The sequence below is a fragment of the Prionailurus bengalensis genome, chromosome B4, assembly GCF_016509475.1.
Source record: "Prionailurus bengalensis isolate Pbe53 chromosome B4, Fcat_Pben_1.1_paternal_pri, whole genome shotgun sequence".
Lineage (NCBI taxonomy): Eukaryota > Metazoa > Chordata > Mammalia > Carnivora > Felidae > Prionailurus > Prionailurus bengalensis.
Genome location: NC_057358.1, coordinates 38,821,422 through 38,849,219, shown reverse-complemented (window position 1 = coordinate 38,849,219; position 27,798 = coordinate 38,821,422). Strand labels below are relative to the sequence as shown.

The 27,798-nt window shown below is 40.2% G+C and overlaps 1 protein-coding gene across 5 annotated transcripts in view; it reads left to right on the top strand.

Moving 5' to 3' along the window:
• PARP11 (poly(ADP-ribose) polymerase family member 11) overlaps window positions 1–23,518 on the top strand; it is a 68,509-nt gene extending 44,991 nt beyond the window's left edge. For 3 of the 5 annotated variants that reach the window (XM_043564223.1, XM_043564220.1, XM_043564219.1), the window contains 7 exons: window positions 1,996–2,124; window positions 3,198–3,318; window positions 6,502–6,577; window positions 9,679–9,751; window positions 9,830–9,960; window positions 18,903–19,054; window positions 20,578–23,518. In XM_043564223.1, the coding sequence (XP_043420158.1) occupies window positions 1,999–2,124; window positions 3,198–3,318; window positions 6,502–6,577; window positions 9,679–9,751; window positions 9,830–9,960; window positions 18,903–19,054; window positions 20,578–20,894 (996 nt within the window). In that variant the 5' untranslated portion in view covers window positions 1,996–1,998 and the 3' untranslated portion in view covers window positions 20,895–23,518. Of the gene's footprint in view, window positions 1–63; window positions 178–1,995; window positions 2,125–3,197; window positions 3,319–6,501; window positions 6,578–9,678; window positions 9,752–9,829; window positions 9,961–18,902; window positions 19,055–20,577 lie in introns of those variants that run through there. The other 2 variants (XM_043564222.1, XM_043564224.1) reach the window with 2 other exon arrangements.
• Window positions 23,519–27,798: the final 4,280 nt, after the last annotated feature.

Genomic DNA, 27,798 nt, shown 5'->3' with positions numbered 1-27,798 from the left:
GCAAATAGTCGGTCCTGTACCTGAAGCTCTTGACCCTAGGGTGTTGTATTTTTCATTTCTTAGCAGCCAATCAACTTTAAAACATGAAGGAAAAATCCAGAAAATAATCGTAAAGCATTCCTTGGAGAAGTTTCCAAACATGAGTAAAAAATAACAAGCCCCCTTCATTGAGCTCAGGTACTGTACTTGGTACTTTACTGCATTATCTCATTCATTTCTAACAAGAGCCCAATGAGGAAGGAGCCTTTAATCTCCGTTTTATGAAGCAGAAACTGTGGCCTAGACGAGGTAATTAGAAACTTATCCTAGGTTATACAGCTTCTGGATACAGGGTGGACCATCTTAAGTAATGAAATTTAAAACAAATGTTTTATAAATTACTCAAGTAGTTACATATTCTTTGTAAAATAAATCAAAGCTGTAGGAAATACAATTTTTAACAAATCACCAATAACTATATGTTTGTATGTGTGTATATGGTTAACCGCCCCCCCCCCCCCCGCCGCCACACACACACATCTGAAACACACATAGTAAGTTGATAGTCTTGGTTAACCCTGAGGAAGGAAGGAGAGAAGATACCAGAAATGGAAGTGATGATGGTCGAAAACGTTTTTAGCTTTATCTTGAATGTTTTGACTTTTTGCAAGGAGAATATTTTCATATATTAATTGTGCAATTTAAATTTATTCAGAAACCCTGAGGACACATTCCAGATAATTAGTCTTCTTTGGCTAACCTCATTGCACTTTTTCTGGTGACCCTCTCTTCATCCTAGTCTCTACCCAAGAATGTTTAAAACTTTTCAAAGATCACGTGTACATGAGTTACTTGATATAGTGGTGATTATAAAGTCATCATTGATGAAGTACAAAGCAGTATATTATGGTGGTTACAGGCACAGGCCCTGGATCCAGACTGCCTGGGTTTGAATCCTGGCTTCCTTTTTGTATGACCTCTCTGTGCTCCAGTTTCCTCATTTATAAATTTGGGATAATAATACCTATTTTACAGGATTGTTATGAGTCCTAAATGAGCTATTATATGTACAGCACTTAGTGCTTGGCATATTTTAAGAGCTAGATAAGAGTTACTGCAAATTATCCTAACACTCAGAAAAAAACTATGATAAATTGTATATACATCCAAACTTTCTTCTGTGTGTGTGCGTGCCTGTATGTGTGTGTGTATATATACACATACATACATGTACATCCAAATACATTCATATGGGTAAATATAGATGAATTTTTTAATTAAAATTGGATTATACTATTTCTATGTATTGTAATCTTCCTTTTTACTTAACTCTATAGATTGCAAACATCTTTCCATGTCATTAAATGAAGTAATGAATGTTTAAAACAAAACTCAGGTGTATTTGGTTTTAACTAATGTGATACATGGATTCTTTTGACCAAATGTGTGAACATATGGTAAGACAGAAATTTCTTGGCTCTGTACTGAGAATCTGGAGTGCTTATAGATATTGAAATATCTTAAATCATTGGCACATTGATATATCTTACTTAAGTGTATTATTATTTGTTTTATTTGTTAAGCAGTGATATTCAGCCTTTTTAAATGTTTGTCTTCAGAGTCAATATGCCAGGGAAAATGGTATTTTTATTTTTTAAGTTTATTTATTTATTTTGAGAGAGAGGGAAAAAGAGTGCAAACAGGGGAGGGACAGAGAGAGAGAGAGAGAGAGAGAGAGAGAGAGAATATCCCAAACAGGCTCCATGCTGTCAGTGCAGAGCCTTGATGTGAGGCTCAATCTTACAAATGATGAGATCATGACCTGAGCCAAAATCAAGAGTTGGACACTTAACTGATTGAGCCACCCAGGCACCCCAGAGGATGGTATTTTTGCAGTGTCACCGTGGTAAGGACACTTGGAATACAGTTCTTTGTAAGAAGAAAAAAGATGTATAAAAAGTACATTGATTGTTAAGAAACGTATATTTCTTCTTCTGCCCCTTTCTGGCTCTTCAGGAGATGTTTCACAAAGCAGAAGAATTTTTACCCGGAACGGCAAATAGTGAGATGGATGAGATGGACACGTCAGACACCCAGTGGGGCTGGTTTTACTTGGCAGAGTGCGGGAAGTGGCACATGTTTCAGGTACCTCCTTTCCAGAATGTAGCACAAGGGCGTCCCCTTCACTCAGCATCACTTTGCTGACGCACAAAGTAGCAGTGCAGACCTGGAAGGAAATCAAACCTTAAGGAAATCAGGTAGCTTGACTAAAAGAAAAGTGAGAAATTCTTCTAGTCCTTTCCTTCTCCTTTCCCCAGGTTTTCTCAATCATGTATTTATTTATTTTTTTTAACGTTTATTCATTTTTTTTGATAGAGAGAGATAGAGCGTGAGTGGGGGAGGGACAGAGAGAGAGGGAGACACAGAACCTGAAGCAGGCTCTAGGCCCTGAGCTGTCAGCACAGAGCCCAACGCGGGGCTCGAACTCACAGACCGTGAGATAATGAATGACCTGAACCGAAGTCGGACACCCAACCGACTGAGCCACCCAGGCGCCCCTCAATCATGTATTTAGAAGAAGCAGTGCAAGTTCACTGTGTGTACAGAGGCGAGTGTGACTGAGTTGCGTAGTCTCAGTATGGCTGAACAACTCCAAGTTCCATTTGGTGAACGAGGAGGAGGGGAAGAGAGCAAGCCCATATTAAGCACCTTGTGTCCGCCAGGTATTATGTTAGATGTTGCAGGTATATTTTCTACTTTAGCCTCACAGCAGCTCTGAAGCAGATGTTTACACTCTGTCTCATGGTCAAAGAGAGCAAAACTCAGAAAGGCTAACGGAATCTGTCCAGAGTCATGGCTAGTGAATTTCAGCCAGTACCCAGAAGCTTGGTGGTCTTTCTTTACTTAGAAACCTACCTAAAGAAGATTTAAGTTGAGCCGGTTAGGAAGTTGTAATTATTGTAATCATTTGTAGAAATTGTAACAATCTGGAGAGAGGGATTCTCACCAGTTGCTGGAGCTTCTTCCCTGGAAGTCCTTACACCGTTTTGCACACGCTTGCTTAGCCGTGATTCTCCCTGTGTGTGGGAACTAGAACAGGCGCTCAGTCAGTTCCCCTCATCACGCCAGTCTCTGTCTCTGTGACCACAGAACCGCCTCTGTGGCCAAGTCATTGACATGAACAGCTGGTAAATGACACTCTCTGGTTTGTCTTAAAGCCGGACACCAACATTCAGTGTACAGTTAGCAGTGAAGATATCGAAAAAAGCTTCAAAACAAACCCTTGTGGCGCCATTTCTTTTACTACTTCCAAATTCAGCTACAAGATAGACTTTGCAGGTATGTTTTTTTCCCCTAATAGTTGTGTGTTTTTAGCATATTGATACAGTAAAATCTACAGTTGTGAAGATGAGAATTAGTTAATATATTTGTGCACAGTGAAATAAGTCCTCTTTGTCATACACAAAAATCTCTCTATAAAAATTCAAGATTTAAAATCTTGCACAACATTACCTTTTGTAAAGGAATATTTGTATGCTTATCAATACTAACATGTATGGAGATTGTCATATCTTTTGAGCTTATGTAACAGTTTTCCTCTAAGGAACACAAAACACTTTTTAGCTGTTGTTTTGTTCACCATTGAAATATCTGGGAATCTTTGTATTTTAAGGATCCATCTGAGAGGTTAAGTAACAAAGTCATAGGTAGCTAGTGATAGTTTTAAGACCAAAGTTCAGCTGAATGACCCATCTCTTAGTGTCTTTACCAGAAAACTATTTCTTTAATGGATGTTGCCTTTTGCCATTTTCTGATTTCATTGGCTCTTTCACAGAACAGCCAGCTAATCTGGAAATCAGTCCTACTTTGGATTTCATCCATGATCTATGGGCATGGTTTTAGGTATCCCATGAAAAACCCGTCGGATTCAACTCTTTTAGTTTCAAGCTGTTGGTTTCAGCTGTTTGTGGCATAGAGGCATACAAGACCTAGAAAGGGAGCCTTTTTGTTTTTTAAGGTTTTATTTTTAATTAACCTCTCCACCCAATGTGGGGCTCAAACATACAACTCCAAGGTCAGGAGTCACATGCTGTACTGACTGAGCCAGCCAGGTGCTCTGGAAGGCTTTCTTAATAAAGCATATTTTGGCTGCCACGTGGTTCAGTCATATAGATGTTCCGTCCTAGTTTCTATGAGTAGTGTCTTTTTGTTGTTGTTGTTGTTGTTCTTTATATATATTTTATTGTCAAATTGGTTTGCATACAACACGTAGTGCTCATCCCAAAAGGTGCCCTCCTCGATGCCCATCACCCACTTTCCCCTCTCCCCCACCCCCCATCAACCCTCAATTTGTTCTCAAGTATTTAAGAGTCTCTTATGGTTTGCCTCCTTCCCTCTCTGTAACTTCCCCCCTGCCCCTTCCCCTTCCCCTGGTCTTCTGTTAAGTTTCTCAGGATCCACATATGAGTGAAAACATATGGTATCTGTCTTTCTCTGCCTGACTTATTTCACTTAGCATAATACTCTCCATTTCTATCTACATTGCTACAAATGGCCAGATTTCATTCTTTCTCATTGCCAAGTGGTGTTCCATTATATAAACCCCATCTTCTTTATCCATTTGTCGGTTGATGGACATTTAGGCTCTTTCCATAATTTGGCTATTGTTGAAAGTGCTGCTATAATCATTGGAGTACAAGTGCCCCTATGCATCAGCACTCCTGTATCCCTTGGGTAGATTCCTAGCAGTGCTATTGCTGGGTCATAGGGTAGTTCTATTTTTAATTTTTTTAGGAACTTCCACACTGTTTTCCAGAGCGGCTGCCCCAGTTTACATTCCGACCAACAGTGCAAGAGGGTTCCCATTTCTCCACATCCTCTACAGCATCTATAGTCTCCTGATTTGTTCATTTTGGCCTATGAGTAGTGTCTTTATGGCAGAGTTGTGTTGTGTTGTGGTGTGGGCACACCTAAGGGTGGTGACACCTAAGCAAATTCCCTTGGATGAACTAAGGCCCAGAAATGGTGAAGGGGATTTGTCCAGTAAGAGATTGATGCAACCAAATCTCTAATCATTATTGTCCCCCCAAAGTTTTTATTTTATTATTGAGAATTAAAACCATTATATTCTTCTTCCCAACTAACCCATAACTGCTTTTTTATGACATTAGCTAAATAGGCTGCCTTCAAGGGCCCTGACATTTGTCTTTTTGCTGCAGTGTAGACAGAAGGTATTCGCTAGACCTTTCAGACATCTTGTGTACAAGTGCCAGTTTGAAGCAATACTAAGACGTAGTGATATGCACACACATCAGGCTTCATGTAGAGGATGAAGTTTATCAACACATTTAATTCAGCAAGCCACACGTTTCTGAAAGAATATTTGCTAATAAACTGTATTTTGGGAAGAGCTTTCTCTCAGACCATACAGTTTGTTAAAAAATGTCTTTATCAAAGAATAGGAGTCACATTCAATAATTTAATTCCACCAGCCCCTCTATATGATGATACTCCATCAAATGTATCATCAGCATTTCGAATGTACTATTTGCAAAATTAGCTCCAACTGTTTTGCCGTAAGGTGACTCAGGTGCTCTTGGTAAAAATGGTGAAGAGGAAACTCACAGTGAGGTAGTAGAAGACCCTGCAGCCTTTGCCTCCTGTGCTGAGGTGATCTTGCTTTTTCCTGCACAGCGGTGATGCCAATGTGTGTGCAGAACCTAGGGGAATCCGAAAAGGGCAGGGCACACTTTATATTTTACAGCATTTGCCTGGATGGGCGAAGCTCTTCATTTTGGAATGGAATGATGCCAATTAGATAAGATACACTGACTGGGATCTCAAAGTAAGCCTCAGCACTAAACTTTGTGGGAACGAAGACATGAATCTGTAACAGTGCCACAGCTAAGGCACAGAAGAGAGAAAAAGATGACACTTCCAATTAGTTGTTAGTCTTACCTCACCAGAACCTCTTGAAGAAGCACGTATTTAGTCTAGCTAGATTTTCTATTGTTGGTTTTGGTATATGGTGTAGAGAAGGCCAGAAATGTACCAATTTTTGAAATTCTGTGAATTCTTTCAGTTTTATAGTGGTAGTGTATCTTTTTATCATTCCCAAAATTTTTGGAGCAATCAAAGTACACTTCCCATTTCATAAACTGACCAGAAGATTCGGTACTATAATTTTATTCTCTTTCTAATACTCTTCATTTTCCTAAGTCTTGCACTGTAGCATCAGCTTAAGCTTAAGTGTGCTACAGAAAGGTACGGACCCTGTGTATTTAGCAGTCTGAGCCTAGCATCCTTTGTGTGACCGAATGATGAAGCCATGTTCCCTGAATAGCGCTCCTAGGATGTCATGAATAGATGTGTGGCAAGGGGTCCTTGATACACTGTGCTCGCCAGCGCCTCCCCAAGTGCCATGGTTCCGGATCGCCATGTGCTGTGGCTACACATCCTCGTAACTATTTGTAGCACAATCTGTCCCTACCGCCTATCTAATATCTTTGTCTTTGCCTACAGAAATGAAGCAAATGAATCTCATCACTGGAAAACAGCGCTTAATAAAAAGAGCCCCCTTTTCTATCAGTGCTTTCAGGTATTGTAAAGAGAACAGGGATAGAGAGAGTGGGCTTTCCTCCTCTTTTTGAGTGTTTGACAGAGGCACAAATAGACTGAAAATGTTTGGGTAGCTTATTTAACGATCTTCATGTTGGTCTTTTCATGGCTGAATTTTGCATTAGTTGATGAAGTACAGTATGATGGTTGTCTGCCCTTGTTTCCTTTCCCGTTATGCTCTTCATTTCCCCTTCTGTATTTACATTTTTCATGTCTTTAGGATGCTCACAGAATGCCATATGGTCTCTGCTATAAATCCTTAAAATAGCTTGCTGAAGTAGGTTTGAATTAACTTGTAAATACTCTAGAGCCATCCAGTTATATGGGCTACTTATAACTCCTAGGCACTTGCCCCCTTTTTCTCTACCTCCACTGAGCCCCATTGGGCAACTCCTGGGAGTGATTCCAAATCTGTAATGACCAAAGGAGACCTAAAGAAGGTGTGAGCTCAGTGGGACGGCAGCACAGCCCTCTGCTCCTGGCTCTGGGTCGCACATTGTCCTGTTTGGTTTCTCTGGCGGTACACAGCCCTAAAAGAGAGCTGTAGATGCCAGAAAAGAGTAAGTATTTGTTATTCCTGTGAATGAAATTGAAGGGGAAAATCTTCGAGAGCATACCTCCTACTTTCTGTCATGGTCCCTCAAGTAAATATTGCTGTTCAAAGAACATAAAATAAAACAGAAAAAAAAATGGTAGCATGTGAATTGGAAGGGATACCCCTTTGCTCTTTCCAAGGAGATATTTTGAAACAAGGATTCAAATAAGGAAAGAAATGCTTTAAGTTTCTGTCAGTCTGTTTCTTAAGGCTTTTGGCTTATATTTTAACATCCTGATTTAAAAGTTATTCAAGCACTTCTATAACAAATGCCCTAGTACTGCTGTGGAATGTGGAGGATATTATTTTCTTACCCACCACATCATATCTTTATTCTTAGGCACAAGGAATATAATAAACGAATTTCTTAGCTTCCCAAGTGTATGTAATCTAGGGAAAAAATGGGACATAATAACGGAAAATGTTATTGTAATTGTACGTTATTATTTCTGGTATACTTTGGAGGAGAGAAGCAACAACACTGTGGGGCCGAACACTTTGTTCTGTCACAGACGATACAAATCATAGAGCAAAGACAGGAGAGGGAGAGAATTAACCAGAATGGACGAGAATAAGCAGGATAATAGCAGAGGAGAACAGTTAGGTATGCCACAGTAGAGCAATGCTGGTAAGTGGGTGTTGATACAGAAATTATTTACGCAGGAATATATCAAGTGTGTATTACACAAGGTGAATAGTTCACATTTCCTACTGGCCAGGAAATTACAATTAATTAAGGCTATGGTCTACATAAAAATTAAAACAACACAAACAAAAAAAAACCCTTTTACATAGCTAAAAGGTACTCCAGGCAAAGTAAAAAAAAAAAAAAAAAAAACACAACAAGAACAAAAAACAAGCAACAACTGGGAGAAGTATTGTTACTCATGATCATAAAGGGCTCATCTCTGTAATATATAAAGTACTCCTAGGAATCTCTGAATGGTAGAAGACCAGCAAATCATTAGAAACATCTGGCCTCACTCAGAATCAGGGAAGTACAAATTACACCAGACAATTTTTTACTATCAGATTGTCAAAAATTCAAAAGTTTGATAATGTGCCTTTTTGGAGAGGTTGTTGGAAGTAGGGATTCTCTACATTTCTGGTGGTAATGTTAATGAGCATAACCTTCAGAGAGGGCATTTGGACAGTATCTGCCAGAATCTAAATAATAGTCTTTGACCCGGAAATTCCATCTCACAGATGTCCTCCTACAGATATACAAGTAGACAGGTAAGATGGCAGAAGAATCAATTTGTGGTTTTGCAGCATTCTTAACAGTAGCAAAAAGTCAGAGACATACTAAATACCATCAACAAGGGACTTGTTACATAAATTATGGTATGTCGGTACCATGGAATTTTCTGCATCTGCAAAATAGATTGCACTCATTTGTTCAACCAGTAGGTATTGCATGAGCCAGGTTCTGTGGTAGGGGCTGGGAATGAGGTTACTCTCTATCTATTGATGCAGAAAGATCTCTAAGAACATATTAAGTTGGGGGGGATGGCTGCAGAAAAACCCCGTAAATTTTATGTGTGGGGGAAAAATTTGGCTTGTGTGAACCTAAAGAAGTCTGGAAGAATACCCCCAAAGACTAAAAAAAAAAAAAAAAAAAAAATACAAAACTGATTACTTGGAGTTGGGGCAAGAGTTGAAAATTGGACAGATTAATTTTCACTGTTTCTTTATATGTGTTGTTTCTTTATATGTGTTAATTTTCAAATCATATGACTGTAGGATCTTTTCAAAAATTAAAATGAGCTTTAGAAATTAAGCTAAAGATAGGCTTGAAATTTATGACTTTCTTCCAGTAACCTCCAGTCCCCAAGGAGGATTAGTATGTCCTTTTCAACCTTTTGCCATTAAGCCCTCCAACTTACTTTTTTTCTGTGTTTACATCCAGTGGCTTCAACTTGGTGGGCAGGTTTTTCAAAGTTTCTCTGGCTTCACTGGGTGAATTAATGCAGGCTGTGTATGGGGAAGAGAGGGCAGTAAACAGAGAATGGCTTAGGTGTGAGTTAGAGCTTGAAGCACATTGCATGTATTGCCAAGAGGTTTGGATTTTATTTGATAGGCAGTATCAGTCTTTTAGAGGGTTTTGTTCTGTTTTGATTTTAAATCGAGAGTTTCATTTCTTCTTGGAAATTCCTTTCCTTTATCTAAAATCTTCCTTATATTTTAAGGGAATTGTGACAATTTAAAAAAAAAACATGACAGCATTAAACAACTGTTTGTGAAATTTTGATGTTATTTAAGACTGGATGTTTTCCACCAGAGTTTTCAATTCCGCACCTAAAAAAGTAGCACACAGAAGACATGCAGTAAATATTTGAAAATAAAGAGCCGAGAGCTTCAGTTCATTGCGTTTGTCACAATGCCCTAGACGTGAAAATTCAGCTTTGGAGAAAAGGTGAAATTAAAGCACTGACAATGATTATTAACAGCTTCTAATATTTTGTCTTGTCTTTTGCTATGTAAAGTTATATATGTGAAAACGAGGCTATCCCCATGCCCCCGCACTGGGAGAACGTGAACACTGACGTGCCCTATCAGGTAAGAGCAGAGTTGATGAACCCCACTGTGGAAGAGCGGAAAGGGCCCCAGTAAAACTATGCAAACTTCTTTTTCCAGCTTATTCCTTTGCACAATCAAACACATGAGTATAATGAAGTTGCTAGTCTCTTTGGGAAAACAATGGATCGCCACAGAATTAAAAGAATTCAGAGAATTCAAAATCTGGACTTGTGGGAGTTCTTCTGCAGGTGAGACGGTGTCCAATCTAAACCCTCTCTTTGGCCTCTAAGACCTTTGTAGTCTTAGAGATAGCAAAGCATAGATATCTAACCAGACTGCCCCTCAGGTGTTGTACCACCTGTGGAGATGCGCTGTGTGTTTCTCTTGTGGTATCTCAACCCTGTCTGTCAGTGCTCCTCCTCAGCACTCTAGGGGAGTGACACAGAGCTGCCCTAGAGGTGAAGGTCAGGCTCACTTCCAGCCCTGTGACACTACCCCCAAGGGCAAAGACCCCCTCTCCTTGCCAGGTGCAGAACTGTGCAGTCTTGGCTGAAATCTGCATTAGAAGGGAATCTAGGGAGCTCTTTAGTTTTGTTGACATTACTTTGGTGGTACAGACCTGTCTGTGGAATTAGAAGTCTCTGAAAACATTGTTGAACTCATTTATTTATTTTTTATTTTTTAGAGAGAGGGAGGGTACGTGTGCCAGTCGGGAAGAGGCTGAGGGAAAGGGAGAGAAAATCCCAAGCAGGTTCCACACCCAGCATACAGCCTGACTCGGGACTCGATCCCACCAACGTTACATGATGACCTGAGCCTAAATCAAGATTCATACGCTTAACCACCTGAGCCACCCAGGCACCCCAACATTGCTGAAATTTTTTTAAAAAGCAATTACACTATCTTGCCTCTAGTCATTTGCTTATTTTGTTTTGAAGGACATTGTGGAACATACTTTCAAATGTCTTGTTAGGCCCAAAGTTTAGGTAGTAGATTTACTGCTTAATGTAGGGTATAAATGAGCCATTGGATTGCTCAGTATGCACTTCATCTAAAAATAAAGTCCATTACAGAAAACTTAAATGTATTGTCCAAATTAACCTGTTGTGCTGTATTTTTTAATAGCACATGCTACTTAAAATAAGTGGTTTATAAGTGGAGATATTTTTATTAAATTTTTATTTGTTTTTATTAAATATTTAAATTAAATTTATGATGATAGTTGATTTTTAATTTTTTAAATATAAGCAGGCATTTAATATTTGCTCAGGAAAATTTCAAATAATAGAATCTAATATAATGAATATAATGAATCATACAATGTATCCATCATCCTGACTTAACATATTTAACCACACATAACCCATTTCCTTTTTGGTTTTCTATTGTTGTTGCTGAAGTATTTCAAAGAAAATCACGGACCTTAACTCATTTCATTCGCATATACTTGAAAATTAGGCTGACTTTTGTTTGGTAATGATACATGGAATTCTTTCATGCTCCTGATAAGTAGTTAATATGGCCTGAATATATTCCTGGTTTTATTGTCATAATAGTTTATGGTAAAATAAGGGGTTTCAGCTTGTATTCTTTATAGTCCTGAGTCTTTGGACCAAGCTAACTTTTATTTCTGACAGTAATGAGTTTAACTGAGTGTAGAAGGTTTTGTTGGGTTCTTTTTTTTCTTTTTTAATGTGAAATTTATTGTCAAATTGTTTCCATATAACACCCAGTGCTCATCCCAACAGGTGCCCTCCTCAATGCCCATCACCCACCCTCACCTTCCTCCCCCCCCATCTACCCTCAGTTTATTCTCACTTTTATTGGGTTCTTGTTGACATGATTCTTTTGTTGAGGAAGATGGAGGCCTCTCTCCCCTTAAATTTTATTCTCTCAGTGAATAAAGTGAGTTTTTCTAAAATGGTCTGATGAAAACTTAATTCATTATTCTTAATCAGGCCTCTGAAGTGGAGTTCAGTTATAACTAAACTCATAACTAGAGTTGTCTCAATTTAATCATAGTGGTAAAAATGTACCAGTGAATCCACATGTTTAAACATTGTACACTAGGAATTTCACTGAAAAAGTATCACTCTGTTCACGCCCTTCATGATTTTATGTAATGTTGGCCTATAGAAATCTGTGATGGTAAATGAACCTGTCACCTGCTATGACATTAGAAAATACTGGGTCTCGTAGTAAGGACAACCTGTTATTTTGACATCTCCATTAAGAACTAAAATCCTGGTCAATCTTGTTGTCACATAACCTCTGACTCACCATACGGGCGGTCAGACATCCATTTCCATGTCGCTCAGCCCTTTTTTTTTTTACTTTTCTCCTTTCTTCTTCAAAAAAAACTTTTTTGTTGTTGTTTACTTATTTTTGAGAGAGAGAGAGAGAGAGAGAGAGAGAGAGAGAGAGAGAGAGAGATGCAGAGGGTAAGCAGGGGAGGAGCAGAGGGAGAAGGAGACACAGAATCCGAAGCAGGCTCCAGGCTCTGAGCTGTCAGCACAGAGCACAATGCGGGACTCGAACTCAGGAGCTGTGAGATCATGACCTGAGCTGAAGTTGAACACCCAACTGACTGAGCCACCCAGGCGCCCCTCTCCTTTCTTCTAATAAGTATATCAAAGTACCTACTTTGTGTCATGCACTTTCCTAGGCACACATGGGATATAGTAGTATACAGGACCATAATTTAGACAAGGAGCCAGACAATTGTATCACAAAATAAAAATGAAAATTAAGATGAGTGGTTAGAGAAGAAGGTAGAAAGGTAGTCAGGAGGTTGAGCATGGAGGAGTTTGCAGTAGAGCCATTGGGATAGTTGTGTGATTTTCTTCAGTAGCCTTACCAGAGTTGAACTGACCCAGAGTTGAGGTCAGAGAGTCTGAAGGAGTAGGCCATGCAGGGCCTTATAAATCAAACTGAGGGGTTTGGATTTTTTTTCCCGGGACTGTGGAAAGCCATTATAGAATTTTAAGCAAGAGAATGATCAATATGATTTGCATTTTAGAAAAATAATTTAGCAGGCTGTACTGTGGAGAAGGGGTCTAAAGCAGTGGTCTCAGTTAGAAGTGATTTTGCCCATCAGGGGATATTTGTCAATGACTGGAGATGACTTTTAATTGTTATATGGTGGGGTGAGGAATTAATACTGGTATCTACTGGGGAGAAGGCGTGGGTGCAAAACATCCTACAGTGCACAAGACAGCCTCCTACAACAATTATTTAGCCCAAAATGGCAATAGTGCCAAGGTTGAGAAACCCTGGTTTAAAGGGGTCACAATCAGAAGCAGGAAGACCAGTTTAGGAAATTGTTTCAGTAATTAAACTGAGCCACATTGGGTGGCTTGAACCGAAGTGGTATGTGCTGTGTTGGGAGGAAGAGGACGGTTTTGAGATATCAAGGATGTAGAATCATGATTTAATGTATTCAGTGGTGTGGGTAAGGAGATGGGAAAGAGAACTCCAGAGTTTCTGACTCATTTTGGTTGACTAACGGAATATGGGCAGAAACAGATTTTGGTCTTTGTCTTCAGGGAGGATGGGCAGGAAGCAGTAGTTAGTACATGTGTCATAGCTCAGGAGAGTGGTGTAGACTAGAAATAAAAGTTTTGGAGTTGTTAGGAAATGTGAGGTCGTAGAAGCTGTAGAATTGATAAGATGACCAGGAAGTGTATGTAGATTAAGAAAAGAAGAGGACCAAGGGCTGAACTCTGCAAGGGATGGACAGAGGAAAACTCAAGAAAGAAACTGAGAAGTAACAACCACAGAAAGTGGAAGAAAAACAATATACGGTGGAGTCACAGAAACCAAAGGGAGAGAGCGGTTTAAGCAAGTAGGTCTCATCCTCAGGGTCACATACAAAAGAGATGCCAAACAAGATGATATTGAATTTGTCCTTTGGATTTTGCAACAAGGTCATTGGTACCCTTGATGAGAGCAATGTTGGTAGATGCTATATTGTGTATACACCAAATGTGACAGCTCTTCCAAGAAGCTTAGCAGTGAAGAGGAGGAGGGATGTGAGAAGATGGGTACCATGGAGTTAAGAAAGGTGTCTTTGTTTTGTTCTGCTAAGATTTTTGAATTTAAAGATGGGAGGGACCTGAGCATGTATAAATTACAATAGGAAAGAACCCAGGGAGGGGAGTTTAAAGGACAAGAGAAAGGGGAGAGTAATTGATGCGTTTAGGCTCCTAAAGAGGTGTGATGGCATGGAATTCAGAGAATTTACTAGAATGTACAGAAGGAGCCAGACAAGGGTGGGCCAGTCATGTTTATAGATGAGTGGAGGTAGAGGATGAGGAGAGGGGTTAGGTTATGGAATTCCTGAAACTTTGAGTGTCCTTGCTGAAGTAAGCGAGGTCACCTACAGAGAATGAAGGGTTAGGGAATGTGGATAAGAGAGAGCGATAGGGGAAGAGGGGAGATTTGGAATGACCACTATGGAAAATGGGAGAGAAAGAGCTAACTTGGGGACCATAGCATTTCCATCAGTGCTGAGGGTTTAGCTGATGTTGGAATATGTGAATTTGGAGTTGGGACCACGGGGATGTTGTGTGATCTATTTCAGCAGTCCATATGTAAAAGCAGAGAGTGAAGGTGGTTGGGTTGACCCAGGGTTGGGCAGGATACGGCATCAAGGAAATGAGAGCAGTGAAAGCTGCTACCTCACTAAGAATATGGATTTAGGGGAGCGGTGCTCCAAATCACCTGCAGAGCTCTTTAACATGCGGCAATGTCTATCACCCATCCCGGGTCTACTAAATTAGAGCCTCTGTGTTCTGACACTTTTACCTTTCAAAAGTTCTGCAAGTGGTTCTGATGGAGAATCAGCAGCCAGGATGGAGAACCACTGGTCTGAACCTAGGTGAACTTCCTTCAATCTGGAGCATGAAGATATTCCTGTTGCAATTCAGGACGCATGGCAACTTAGCCCTTTTGGCACCCTAGTCCCTGAGATGGTGGGTAATTGTAAGATACCTTCAAGAAGTAGGTGCTGCAGTATTTTCTGTAAGTTCAGAAATGACTGTGGGGTTGGGCATAGGAGGGCAGGGTTGTAAAGAACTTAGTGTAGCTTGAGTCCTATGATGTTTCCCAAAGGTTTAGCTGCAGCCCAAGAGGTCCTAGAGTTCAATGTGAACCTTTCTGGAACCCCAAAGCCATAGTATGTGAGGCTGCACATTTCATGGGTGCCTTAGTAGTTGGCACTAGAATAAATTATGCTGTGGGGATGCAAAGCTTTGCCCCCCCCCCCACTCTGCCTTCAACTGGTATATGCCACATCCAATCCAGTGACTCAGCAGATTTTCAATGCTCACACTAAGAGAGACTCAAGTGAATTTTCAAATTAGAAATTATTTTAATTTCTAAAAGAAATTAATGAGTGAATATCCTGATTTTGAAGTGCATTCTAGTCATTACAGATGGTAAAGCTTGACCTTAGAAAGATGTATACTAAACAAATATTTACTTGGGGAAAAAGAGTACGAATTCACTAGTGCCGTGCCCAACTAAGAGGATTACCATAGTGGTAGACAGCTGAGCCCCTTAGACAATACAACTTGATTTCTACAATATGGTTGACAAAGGTGCTTATGCTGGAGGCAAGATAGATGTATGCCAGTAGTAGTTCGAAGAGAAAAACTAATACCCAGTTATAAGTATTGGGCAGAGAGTAACTTGAGTGGCATGCATGCTTTCTTCTTGAGACCCTCAACATTTCGATTGTTAATTTGGATAGAAATGTAGAAGGCTTGCTTATCACGCTTGTGAAAGCTTTAAAACTAGAAAGGGTAGCTTATTTGTGGTGTAAATGAATCATGAGTAGAAAGACTTTGGAAGATTGAAACAAATTTGTCAAAACAAATTATATTATCTTTTTTTTTTTTAAGATTTTTTCCTTGCTTAGAACAGCAACAAATGTGTATCATAAGAAAAAAGATAAAAGTCAGTACCTAAAGGTCTAAAAAAGAAAGTCAGCAAATTTGTTCGTAGTGAAAACATGCTGGGTTTTTCTGAAGTAAATATTTGTTTCATGCACATCCTTCTAACACCATGCTTGATGATCTGAAAGACCATCACCAGTAGATCAAAGCATATACATTGAAGTTTTGTTTTTTTTTTTAATTTTGCTTATTTATTTGGAGAATGACAGAGACAGCAAGAGTAGGGGAGGGGCAGAAAGAGAGAGGGAGAGAATCGCAAGCAGACTCTATGCTGCCAGTGCAGAGCCCAATGCTGGGCTTGAATTCACGAAACCACGAAATCATGACCTGAGCCAAAATCAAGAGTTGGACACTTAACCGACTGAGCCACCCAGGCACCCTTGAAGTTTTGATACATATTGTCAAATGACTCTTGAGAAAGACCATTTCCATTTCTGTTGCTTTTAAAAAGTTTATTTAATTTGAGAGAGAGGGAGAACGAGAGGGTGAGGGGCAGAGAGAATCCCAAGCAGGCTCTGCACTGTGTGGGGCTCGAACTCACTGTGAGATCATGACCTGAGCCAAAATCAAGAGTTGGACCCTCAGCCAACTGAGCCACCATTTCTCTCGTTTAAATGCAAGTACCATTCCCCCACATAGTCACTAACCTGCATGTTGCTTATCAATTATGTATTTAAAAAAATTACTATGTCAAGTTTAATCAAAATGAACCTACTACATTAGGTTTATAAATCAGTTGTACAAATATAGGAAGCCAAAAAGAGATCGGTTTGAGAAAGTCTTGGAGGTTCTGAGTGAGTACAGAATTGTGTTTTGAGTGACTACAAATTCACGCCTCTGCTGCAAAATGAACTCGGTGGTACACCAGGAGAGCCGTGCTGGCTGATGGTATCTGGACTTTTTCTATTTCTTACCAACATTTATAAATTAGAAGGTATCCAGCAGACTCTTGTCAACTAAAGGCTGTCCAGGATAGAAAAAGGCCTGGAAGCCGTGCCCTCTGAGAATAGTTGAGGGAATGGATGTTTAACCTCTAGAAGAAAGCCTAGGTTGGTGTTCATTGGTTATATTTTGGAGAATCACAGAGTTGTTACATATAAGTGATTGGAGTTGTTCTGTGTTCAGGAGAGAATTACTGGGACCAATCAGTGGACATTAACAAGAAGTCAGATTTTGGTTCAGTATTGCGGGCAACGTACTTCCTAACCATTCTAGCTGATCACAGAGAGTTGTGCTGTCGTGCAAAGTGTGTACTGGAATGAATTGAAGCAGATGTTAAGTAGCTATTTATCAGAGATATAATGAGGGGAGGGGATTTTTAAATTTTTAAGATCTCTTTTCTATGAAGTATTTCATAGAAGTATGGAAATGCTGCAGTTAGTTCACAGACACCCTTGTACCTGACAATGAGATTTAACATTTTGATATTTGTTACATTTTTTAATATTTTCTTCATTTTTGTATGTGGGCTTTTTCATTTTTTAGTGTATTTTCAAAATTTATTTTTATTACTGAAGTTTAGTTGACACACAGTGTTGTATTAGTTTCGGGTGTACAACATAGCGATTCAACAATTCTACACGTGACTCGCTGCTCATCAAAATACGTGTATTCCCATTGGTCACCGTAGTGTTATCACAATATCATTGACTCTACTCCCTGTGCTGTGCTTTTCATCTCCATGACTGTTTAGTTTTATGTTTATTTGTTCTTATTTATTTATTTTTATTTGAGTATAGTTGATGTACAGTGTTACAGTAGTTTTAGGCATACAGCATGACGATTCAACTTCTCTGTACACAATGCCCTGCTCACCACAAGTATAGCTACCATCTGTCACCATACAAGGCTATTACAATATCATTGGCCATATTCCCTGTTCTGTGTCTTTTATTCCTGTGACTTATTCATTCCATGACTGGAAGCCTGTGTCTCCCTCTCCCCTTCACCCATTTTGCCCGGCCCCCGAACCCCCTGCCCTCTGGCAACCATCAGTTTGTTCTCTGTATTTATAGGTCTGATTATGGTTTTTTTTTTTGTTTATACATTTGTTTTAGATTCCACATGTGAGTGAGATCATATGATATTTGTCTTTCTCAGTCTGACTTATTTCACTTAGCATAATACCCTCTAGGTCTATCCATGTTGTTGCAGATGGCAAGATCTCATTCTTTTTTATGGCTGCTTAATATTACACTGTGTGTGTGTGTGTGTGTGTGTGTGTGTGTGTACACACCACATCTTCTTTATCCATTTGCCTATCAATGGACACTTGGGCTGCTTCCATATCTTAGTTATTATAAATAATGCTGTGATAAACATAGGAGTGCATATGTATTGTTTGGGCTTTTTTAAAGATACAAACATTACAAATACAGTGGAAGTGTTTATCCCATCCCCTTCCTGTTCTGCTTTCCTCCTGAGGCTGGTGTTCTACCTTCTTGTCCATGTTTTTATATTTTTTACTACCTATATGTGTTCATATACAATATACAGTATTGAGTCATTTGTCTCTTTCTGCAACATTCCTTTCACATTCAACATTATTTTTCAAGAGTTGTCTATTTTGTACATGTAGATCTGGTTTATTTTAACTTTAAGGTATGGATATATAATTATTCATTTTTCTATGAAAGAATTTTAGGCTGTTTTTAGTTTGTTTTTTACTGTTACAATCAGTCTTGCACTGAATATCTTTTTATATGTTGGAAGAGATTTGTTCACTGGGAAGTGTGTTGAACTAGATGGGTTAATGTTCCTTCCAGCCCTACGATTCAAAATTCAGTTCAATCCAACCAACATGTTCTAGTCTCTGGAGATAAAAAGATTAAGGCATGGTCCCTGCTCAAAGAATGCACTGTTTAAAGACTCTCTGAAGTTTATATTATTTTGTTGTTTATCGTGTCATTTTTAGGCATCTATAAAGCGTGGCTGGCTTAGGCATTCAGTTACCTTGACTATGATGGGGCATCATCTGGGATATCTCTATAGTTTTGAGTATAATTTTCAACCTTAAGTCTCAATTTTAACTAATAATTTTTGGTAAGATGATTATGTGTCCAAGAGCATTTGAGGTTATTCCTTTTCCAGAGCTGTTTTCACCACCTATGATTTATGTTAAAGAAGTCTTTTCTGTTTTACCCTTCGTTATTGAACTTGGCTCTTCTGAAAATTAATAAGTGCCACTTATGGTCTATCTGTGTGTTTTATGCCTATGTGTATTCTGTGCTTAGGAAAAAGGCTCAGCTCAAGAAAAAACGAGGCGTGCCTCAGATTAATGAACAGATGCTCTTTCATGGTACCAGCAGTGAATTTGTGGAAGCAATTTGCATTCATAACTTCGATTGGAGAATAAATGGTATACATGGTGCTGTCTTTGGGAAAGGTAATTATCAGAATTCCAGGCCCAGTTTGAGTCCTAGGAGACAATCTCGTCTCTTTAGAGATAATTGATTGTTTTATAATTCAGGAGTTTGATAGTCATTAAGTTAAAAGTTAAACTGTACTAGGTTCCTGGCACACCCTCAGAGTTTCTGAGCCACAGAAAAGCCACCTCCTGCATATACAAGGTAGAAGTAAGACTTTGACACCTCTACCAGATTAAGTAGCTCCCCAAGTCCCAGTCATTCAGATGGGACAGCATGTCTGTATTGGCCGATTTTTGCATTACATTTAATTTCCATGTATAAATCCTATACAGGTATGACTGTATACCAAACCGTTTTATGTCCAATGTATAAAGAACTATAAAATAAATTGATCACATTGTACCCAGGTCTAGGTACTAGTATTTTCTGTTCATTTTGTTTTTTAGAAAATGATAGGTAAGGATATTAATGAGCAATAAGGAGTAATGGGGGAACTCCTCACCTTTTTTTCTAATACTGTGAAAGTCCAAGCTCTCAAATTTATACCTACTACTCAAGCAAATTAAGGTGAGAAATGAGGAGAAAAAGTAGGGGTGAATGTTTATTTTTCTGGCCCTTACTTTGTACCTTATCTCCAGCGAGAGAGCTGGCTACCACTTAGGATCAAGATATGCTACATTTTTAAAGAGTAAATTAATTTTTAAAGTAACTCCTGAAAAGGTCATCCCATTGATCTGACTGTAAGAGGATTAGAAAAGCGTTACAATAAATCCTGTCAGCACTGGGTAACCTGAGACTTTGTGATTCGTTTCCCAAATATTTTAGAGTAAATATTCCCTTCGTGATGTCAGTCTCCTAGGCCTACCGTTTGGGAAGATTTGATGCTTCATTGACTTTTCACATGTAGGCGATGAACCTCTGTGAAATTGTACTTCGGGAGTGCTCATATGTGAATAGTGTTGCACTCTTCAGAGATCTCTTTGTGGTTGTGGGGTGGTTACTATCTCCAGAAATATTATTGATTTGTTACCCCATATCATAGAAATGTGGTTTCTTGGGTTTTGAAATAATCTCCATAGACCAGTAGTTCCCACTGTGCTCTGCAGAGCTCGGTGAATGCTGGCCAAGGGCAGTGGGCTGAGGAAAGTGCTAGAGGGAAATAGAAATGGGAGGGAGATTCAAGCAGGTAAAACTCAGGCCTTGCCTTACTTTTAGTCACGGAAACAGACTGTATCTGTCTTACGTACTGGATTTCTCTAGAAGCTTTCTTTTGAAAATAGAAGACTGATAGCTCTGTTTTGGTGGGAGCGGGGGAGGGTGTCGGTGGTGGGGAATGGTCTGTGTAACAAATCTATCTGTGGGGTGGTCCACAGCATGTGCTTTCTGTTCTTTCCTTAAAGATCTGCAGACAAGGATATTCCACATCTCCTTTTGTTATACGATTACACGTGTCTGCTCCCCTAACAATTAGAGTGTTTTTGCTTGTGTTTCCTATATTCTTCAGAGTAATCTTGGCTTCTTCTGGTCCTTTTTGTTTAAGGAACCTATTTTGCTAGAGATGCTGCTTACTCCAGTCGCTTCTGCAAAGATGACATAAAGCACGGAAACACATTCCAAATTCATGGCGTCAGCCTGCAACAGCGGCATCTGTTCAGAACGTATAAATCTATGTTTCTTGCTCGAGTGCTAATTGGGGATTACATAAACGGAGACTCCAAATACATGCGGCCTCCTTCCAAAGACGGGAGCTATGTGAATTTATACGACAGCTGTGTGGATGATACCTGGAACCCAAAGATCTTTGTGGTGTTTGACGCCAACCAGATCTACCCTGAGTACTTGATAGATTTTTATTGATTTCACTTCCAAATCTCAGTGGTCAAGGAAGTTCTAGTCTGTTTTGCAGGAAGATTTGCTCTCCTGTCATCTAGCCACTAAATGTTCACTGTCTGATACTTTTGAAACAGATATGGAAAAAAGTGGCGTCCATATAAAAAGGCATACTGACTTGAAGGTTGGTTTTTTTGTTGTTCTGTTTTTGTCCGTTGCTCGTAGTCTTGTCTGTTAAAGATTGATAACCATTGCCATTTTAACACAGAGGTGAAAGATAGCTCTCGAAACTGAATCAGCTGGGTCTCAATTAACATGATCATTCAGAGTCTGTAAAGTTTACATGTGTGTTCTATTTATTCATATATATGTTGAAAAAATAAAAAAAAAAAACAGACATAACTGTGTCCCTTCAGAAGAATTGATCCTTTGTAAGTTGAATTCTGAGAGTATTGTCCACCAATCAATATGTTGCCTTTGTTGGTCTTCTGAAGTGGGAATTTTAATTTTTTTAATGTTTATTTATTCTTTGAGAGAGAGAAAGGGGGAGAGAGAGAGAGAGAAAGAGGGCAGATAGAGGGAGACACAGAATCTGAAGCAGGCTCCAGGCTCTGAGCTGTCATCACAGAGCCCGACGTGGGGCTTGAACTCATGAACCACAAGATTATGACCTGAGCCAAAGTTGGACACTTAATCGACTGAGCCACCCAGGCGCCCCCTGAAGTGGGAATTTTAAACCCTGAGGCAGTCTGAGTACCTTGAGAGAACTCAGAAATAAAGCCATTATTTACAGTGCTGCCAGACCAGCCAGAGGGAGAAAGTCAAGGTAGAGTGTCCTGCTTCTGATTGCGTCTGGAGGGCAGGCTGCCGTCTCATTCATTCTCTTGTCCCCACGTTGACAACTGCAGAGGGCAGTTAGCCCACAATTCATCCACCGGGGCTCTTGAACTCTGGTTGCAGGACTTGCTGCACACAGTGTTTATTGCACCTTCAAAGTGAAATCCCTTTGTTTTGAGTAGCAGAATGACAATCTGCGAGCTCTTGAACAGTTAGATACAATTTATAATCATGCCTAATACAACTTTGTGTACCTGTTTCATCTATTTTGCTGTTATTCTATTCTGAAGAAGAATAGGCAATGTTGGAACAGCTTGCCGCCCCTGTAGATACTCTGGCAGAGACTAGACAACACCTTGGCAGAAATGTCATACCAGAGTTCAGGTATCAGATGGGGGAATCGGCCAGATGATCACTGTGTCCCAACCTTGATTATCCATGGTTCTTCCTGAAAAAAAGAATACACTTGTATCAAGCCTGGCCAGAAAACCGTTTCCTAACTGAGTATAATAGTGAATTCTCTTCCCATTATCCTCATTCAGTTTTGGCCGAGAGGTTGTGAACATAACTTAACTTCTCAGGAAAAAGCCAGTAAGTGCCCAGGCCTGTGTGCCTCGTTTCAATCATTTGAATTGGGAAGATATCTAGAAATAATAAAAATAAAGAGAATGGAGCAAGATTAGGCATGGTAATTCTTTAACTGCCATAAATCCCCAGATTTATTGTAGCCCAGAGTACATGTAACTGGGCAATTCAGAGTAAGTAGTACACAGGAAACTGTTATGTAGGACACTCTGAAACCAAGCAGCAACAAAGACTTCCTGACCCAGCTGCACACCCTAGCAGCCAGCTCCCATGAAATGCTGTGAGTATTTAGGAAGAGCCCATTTTAGAAACACACAGAGGTTATTATGGAAATAATTGGAGGAAAAGTCCCTAGACAACCTTGTGAGAGGCTCTAGACTCATGCACCAGAAAACAACTAGAGACATCAGGAATTCCGATCTTGAAAATCTTTTTGTTCCATGTATTTGTTATTTACACACACACAAAATGCTATGGTGACCCCCACTTCAACATGGATGTCTTGTTTTCAGTTTAACACGATTGCCCTTCCCATCACTCGAAAGGAATAAGTGTTGTAGCATTTGGGGGTTCTTCTTGTGCAGACCTTATCTGAAGGTGTGACTGAGAGCCCTAACTTGAGGTTTGCAAGGCAGTCTGTCTGAACTCTGAACTTCCCTAGCTGGCTCACATGTAGTAAGTAGAGTGCATTGCAACATTGTAAGAGAGGATTCTTTTCCTCTTGTCTGACAATGTAGTCCAACTCTCCTTTTATAAGAAAGAGCTGATTTTGATAAATTTTTTCAGTGTGATAGTGTAGCATTAATTGATGTTAAAATTCTGTTTTGGTCAATAGATTGAGTTGAGGAATCGTAATTAGTATATAAACAGACTGGACACAACCATCTGCCACCTTTTCCTCTTGTCCTCACGTAGTATGTGTGGAGAGAGTAAAGAGAACCTATTCCAGATTAATGAATAAATGACTTTTAAAAGTCTATGTTGAGTAAATTCCAGCTGATCGCGACTTTTCTTTTTCTCTTTGGTGACATCAGTCTCAGGGTAAAAAAAAAAATGTGTTTATGAGAAACAGTTTCAAAATCTTGTGGTTATGAACAGGAAGGCTTTTTTTTTAATTAGTGCAACTTTCATTTCTAGACTGTTACGGTGATGAAAAAGCATTTGGAGCCATTTTTGATATGTGAATGTATTGTTTTTACATGTGGTGATTAAAGCTTTCCGTAGCAGGGCTCGGTTGTCTGTGTATGCCATATATTTGTTTCTATGATTTCTGCGTCTCGTCTCCACCTTGCATTATTTAAGCCTACATTTGTAGCTCAAACTCGACCCTCAAGAAGTTTGTTACCTCTAACCCTTATGTAACGCACTTACAGATGGGACAAGTCTCTTGTTCTTGGTTTAAGTCATCATGAGCAATAGCTAATCAAATAATCTGGGAAAATCATTTACTCTGCTATTGAAAATTCCAAAAGCAGTCAAGGCCAAGTGCCTACAGACAGCGTCCTTTACTCTCAGGGTGCTCCCCTGCCTCAGAGGAGCCATTCTGGAGGGTGAGTCTACATTCACCTGAGGCACATGCCTCCTGCAATTCACCTAATCTCCAACCACAGTAAGTTGTGAAGTGTGTGTGTGTCCACAGTAAGTTGTGAAGCAAGTTAGACATTTCATTTCAAGCTTATGTTGGAAAAAAAAAAAAAAAAAGAAAAGGAGAAAAAAGAAAAAAGAAAGGAAAAGAAAAAAGAAAAAGGGGGGAGCTATCCAAAGCTGCCTTAATGTTAGAGGAATGATCAAGGCTACTTGTGCAAACAAATCAGGTTTTCTGTTCACTAAAATCATGTCGCAGTCTGTGTACATGTTGGCCTACTGTCAAGGCTCAGTGTGATAAAAATGCAACTTCGATGATATAGAAATGTGACATCTTTCCAAGTTTTGTTCCTAGGCCATCCGGGATGTGGGGTCGCCTCCCAGGTCACCAGGAGTAGCACTGGGAACAGTCTGTCAGCGGCCCTGGTTACACCGTAGCCTCACGCCTTCCGTTCTCCTTGGAGAAGGATATTCTGTTTGCTTTTAGAGAAACGTATTTTGTTTAAAACCAAGAGTCTATTTCTAGATGAAATTACACATTCTGCACTTGTAAAGAGGAAAAATAAAAGGGAATGGAAAATAGGCAGGAAAGGAAAAGCAAACAAAGCCTTGTCAAATATTAGTTTTCATTAGGAACTTGAGCAAAAGGATTGTACTTATTTTTACCCCTTTGCACTATATGCAGGAAGAGGTTTGGTGAAACGAGCCGCCCTGCCTCGTTTCCTAGGAATAATTTTATAACATCGCTTGGGGCAGCACTGGTGGAAGAAATCAACATTTCCAAGAAGCATGAAGAGCACCATTATTTGGGGGCTGCCTGGGTTTTGTGAGTAATACGTGCAGAAGTGAGCCCTACATATCCAGGAAGATGTTCTGAGTTCATCCATTCAGCTTTACTTTTTTGCAGATTGGCTCACTTCTCCCATTCCAGAGACTGCAGGCTAGAAGGTGGCAGAGAGCATTTGCAGTCTGTTTCCTCTGCCTGCTTCCCAGGCTGAACCGCGCCTCGCGCCTGACCCATCCCAGGTAAAAAGGTGTCTTGGTTATTCCGAACCCTGAGACAGTAAATTCCCTGCTGTTACGGAATTAAGTCTCCTGCTGTAAAATTATGTAATCCATTTTCTCAGCTCTAATTGCTTGGCTTTCATTCTTCAGCACTGCAGGCTGAGAACTTGGCTTTTATTTGAACTTTCTCACTGTGTGGCGATGTAGTTACGAATTTAACACTGATCTTACTCATTTTCAAGTGGCTTCTCATGAGATTGGAACATAGAACAATGCCAGGGACACTTATGTTTCCTGCAGCCTTTTAGCCTTGCTGTATCCTCTACCAAGAGGTTATACAGGAAACTGATTCTGACCGACTCCGGCTTATGCTGACTCCACTGTGGACAAGCCAGTTTAGGAGAATCACAATCCAGGATTTTATTCAAATCAGTTTTGCAATATTAATTCCAAGTCCAGATTGTAATTCTTGTGTTTCTGTGTTCCTTTTTAAAAAAATACCTTTTCCTGAAGGGCTCATTTTGCTTTAATGTCTCCTGGATAACAGGTGGAAGCTGCAGGCATTACAAGTTCACCTTTGATTAACACTCTTAGAGAATCAGTGTTCAAGCCCAGCTCCTCCTCTTTATTCCTTTAAGAAGGAGATCAAGCACCATCTTGGGAGTTGCTGATCCAAGTTTTATTTCTAGCTTTGATGTTTCACTCAGCGTGACCTTGGATAAATCAGCAGAGGGGAAGGTTCACTTTTCAGAAGGTGAAGTTTCTGAAAGACTCTTGTTAAAAGTAAAAGGGCCTGACAGAGCGTGGCTAGATTTCTCTAGGCAGCATCTGACCTGACTGAAGATGGCTTTTGAGTTTGGGTCAAGAAAGTCCAGCAGCAGGGATTGTGATGCATTATGAAGCAAGAGTACGGAGTAGGAAGGGAAGCTTCTCCCTGACCCTCTACTGCCAGTCAGCCCCTCTTCGACTCAGAGGTCCTGCAGTGTGCCAGGCGGTTGACAAGTTGTGCACCGCCTCTGCTCTGGGGGAACTCCACGCCTAGCGGGGGGGCATACGCTGAACTGTAACAAGAGCGATGGGCTTAACTAAAGGGGAGCTTCAGGCCACTGTGAAAGCCTGCCACAAAGGGACCTAACCTCTCCTAGAGAATTAGAGGAGGCTTCCCTAAGAAGTGACATTTGAATGTGGAGACCTGAGAGATGAGTGGGTGTTAATTAGGTGAAGGATTGATTTTAGTCCCTCCGGCAACACCCAGTGGTGGGTGCCACATCAGGCTTTCTGGAGATGAGAAGAGCAAGGTATGGGTAGAAGGCAGGTTGTAGCGTTTTTATCATTAAGGTGACAGGATCAAAGCCACTTTAAGAGCCAGAATTCTTGCCCAGCTGCAGCTGGCCCTGGGGGTAGCCTCAGGGGAATCAGAACCCCCACTGAGGGTCAGTGGAGACAAGAGCAGGGATGGTGTAGATCTTTATATAACATGCTAGCACAGTCAAGATGCTTGTTAGGTAGGCTTGCTTATTCTTGCCCCCATGCCTTTGCTCATGCTTTGCTGCTTCCCCCCCAGAACCCATACTTGCATACCTCCCTTCTCCCTCCAGAGTCCCATGTCTCTGAGGCATGGGCCCTGGAGTCAGGTGACCAGGTTGAACACTGGCTCCACCACTTACCAGCTATCTGACCCTGGAGAGGTTTCTCAATCTCTCTGTGTTTCAGTTTCCTCATCTATAAATTGAGATAACAATAATGCCTACCTTATGTGATGATAATAATAATAATAATAATAATAATCATGCCTGTGGAGTGCTTTGATAATGCCTGGCAGCTTCAGCAAATGTTTGTGGGTATTGGTCTATAAGACCCTTCCTCTTTTAGGAAGTGTTCTGTAGCTAATTCAACCCTCCCAGATCTGGGATTCTTACAGGTTTCACATTACACTTGGAGTTACGGGCATACTTTTTTTTTCTTTCTTAGCATTTACTTTGTCAATGGCCTTCACCCAAAGACCACCAGAAGCAGTCCTGTAGTTAAACAAGTTGGGTTGTAGTGAGGGGGAGCACAGACCATGAGGAAACATGGAGTGTCCCAGTGAGAGGGTGTTAGAACTTATTACAGGATTTGAACTTTGGTTAGTTAATTTGGGGAAGCATCTAAGGAAGTGGGGTTTTGCCCTAGATTGGACCCTGTCAGACAGCAGGGTGAATCTTTGATTGGGTATCTCACTAAACCATACCTGTCTGGCTGGGTAGACTAGGCAGGGAATAAGCTATAATCTGTAAAGCAGTAGCAATTTCTCATTTTGGCTGAAAGACAGGATGTTTGGTATTCTGCAGGTGGCACAGTGACCTAATTTTTGCGTGTGCTTGGACAGAATTATGAAGTAGCCTTGCTTTGTCTCATTTTGTCATCAACTCCAATAACCTTGTCTGGGGTTTGAATTCTGGAAGATAGTTTAGGCTGTAAAGGAAAATAACATGACTTAGCACGAGTACCAGGCCAGTTTCCAAATGTCAGCAGCTGATCTTTTTTTTCCTTCTCAACTTGTTAAATAACTGTTTTGTTTGGGTTAGTTTTATTCCTTTGGGGGAAGTTATATATTCATTCATTCAACAAGCATAGGCCACCATGGTAAAAACCCTGCTTTCAAGGAGCTCCAAGTCTACATGAGAGAAGATGTAAAGACTGTCTGCTTCAGTCAGTCATTTGGATGGTTTTGATGGTATAAACGCCTCCTTCAGCTTTCCTGTTAAGTTCTCCAGCTTGTGTCTGGATACAGTACCAGTAAGCACCCGCTCCCATGAGACAATATTAAAAGTTTAAGGCCAAGCGTGAGAAAATCTTACCTTGACCTGTAACCCCCTCCCTGTGTCTTCCACCACTTGGGTCCACGTCTCCCATTAAAGGCACACAGAACAAGTTTTCT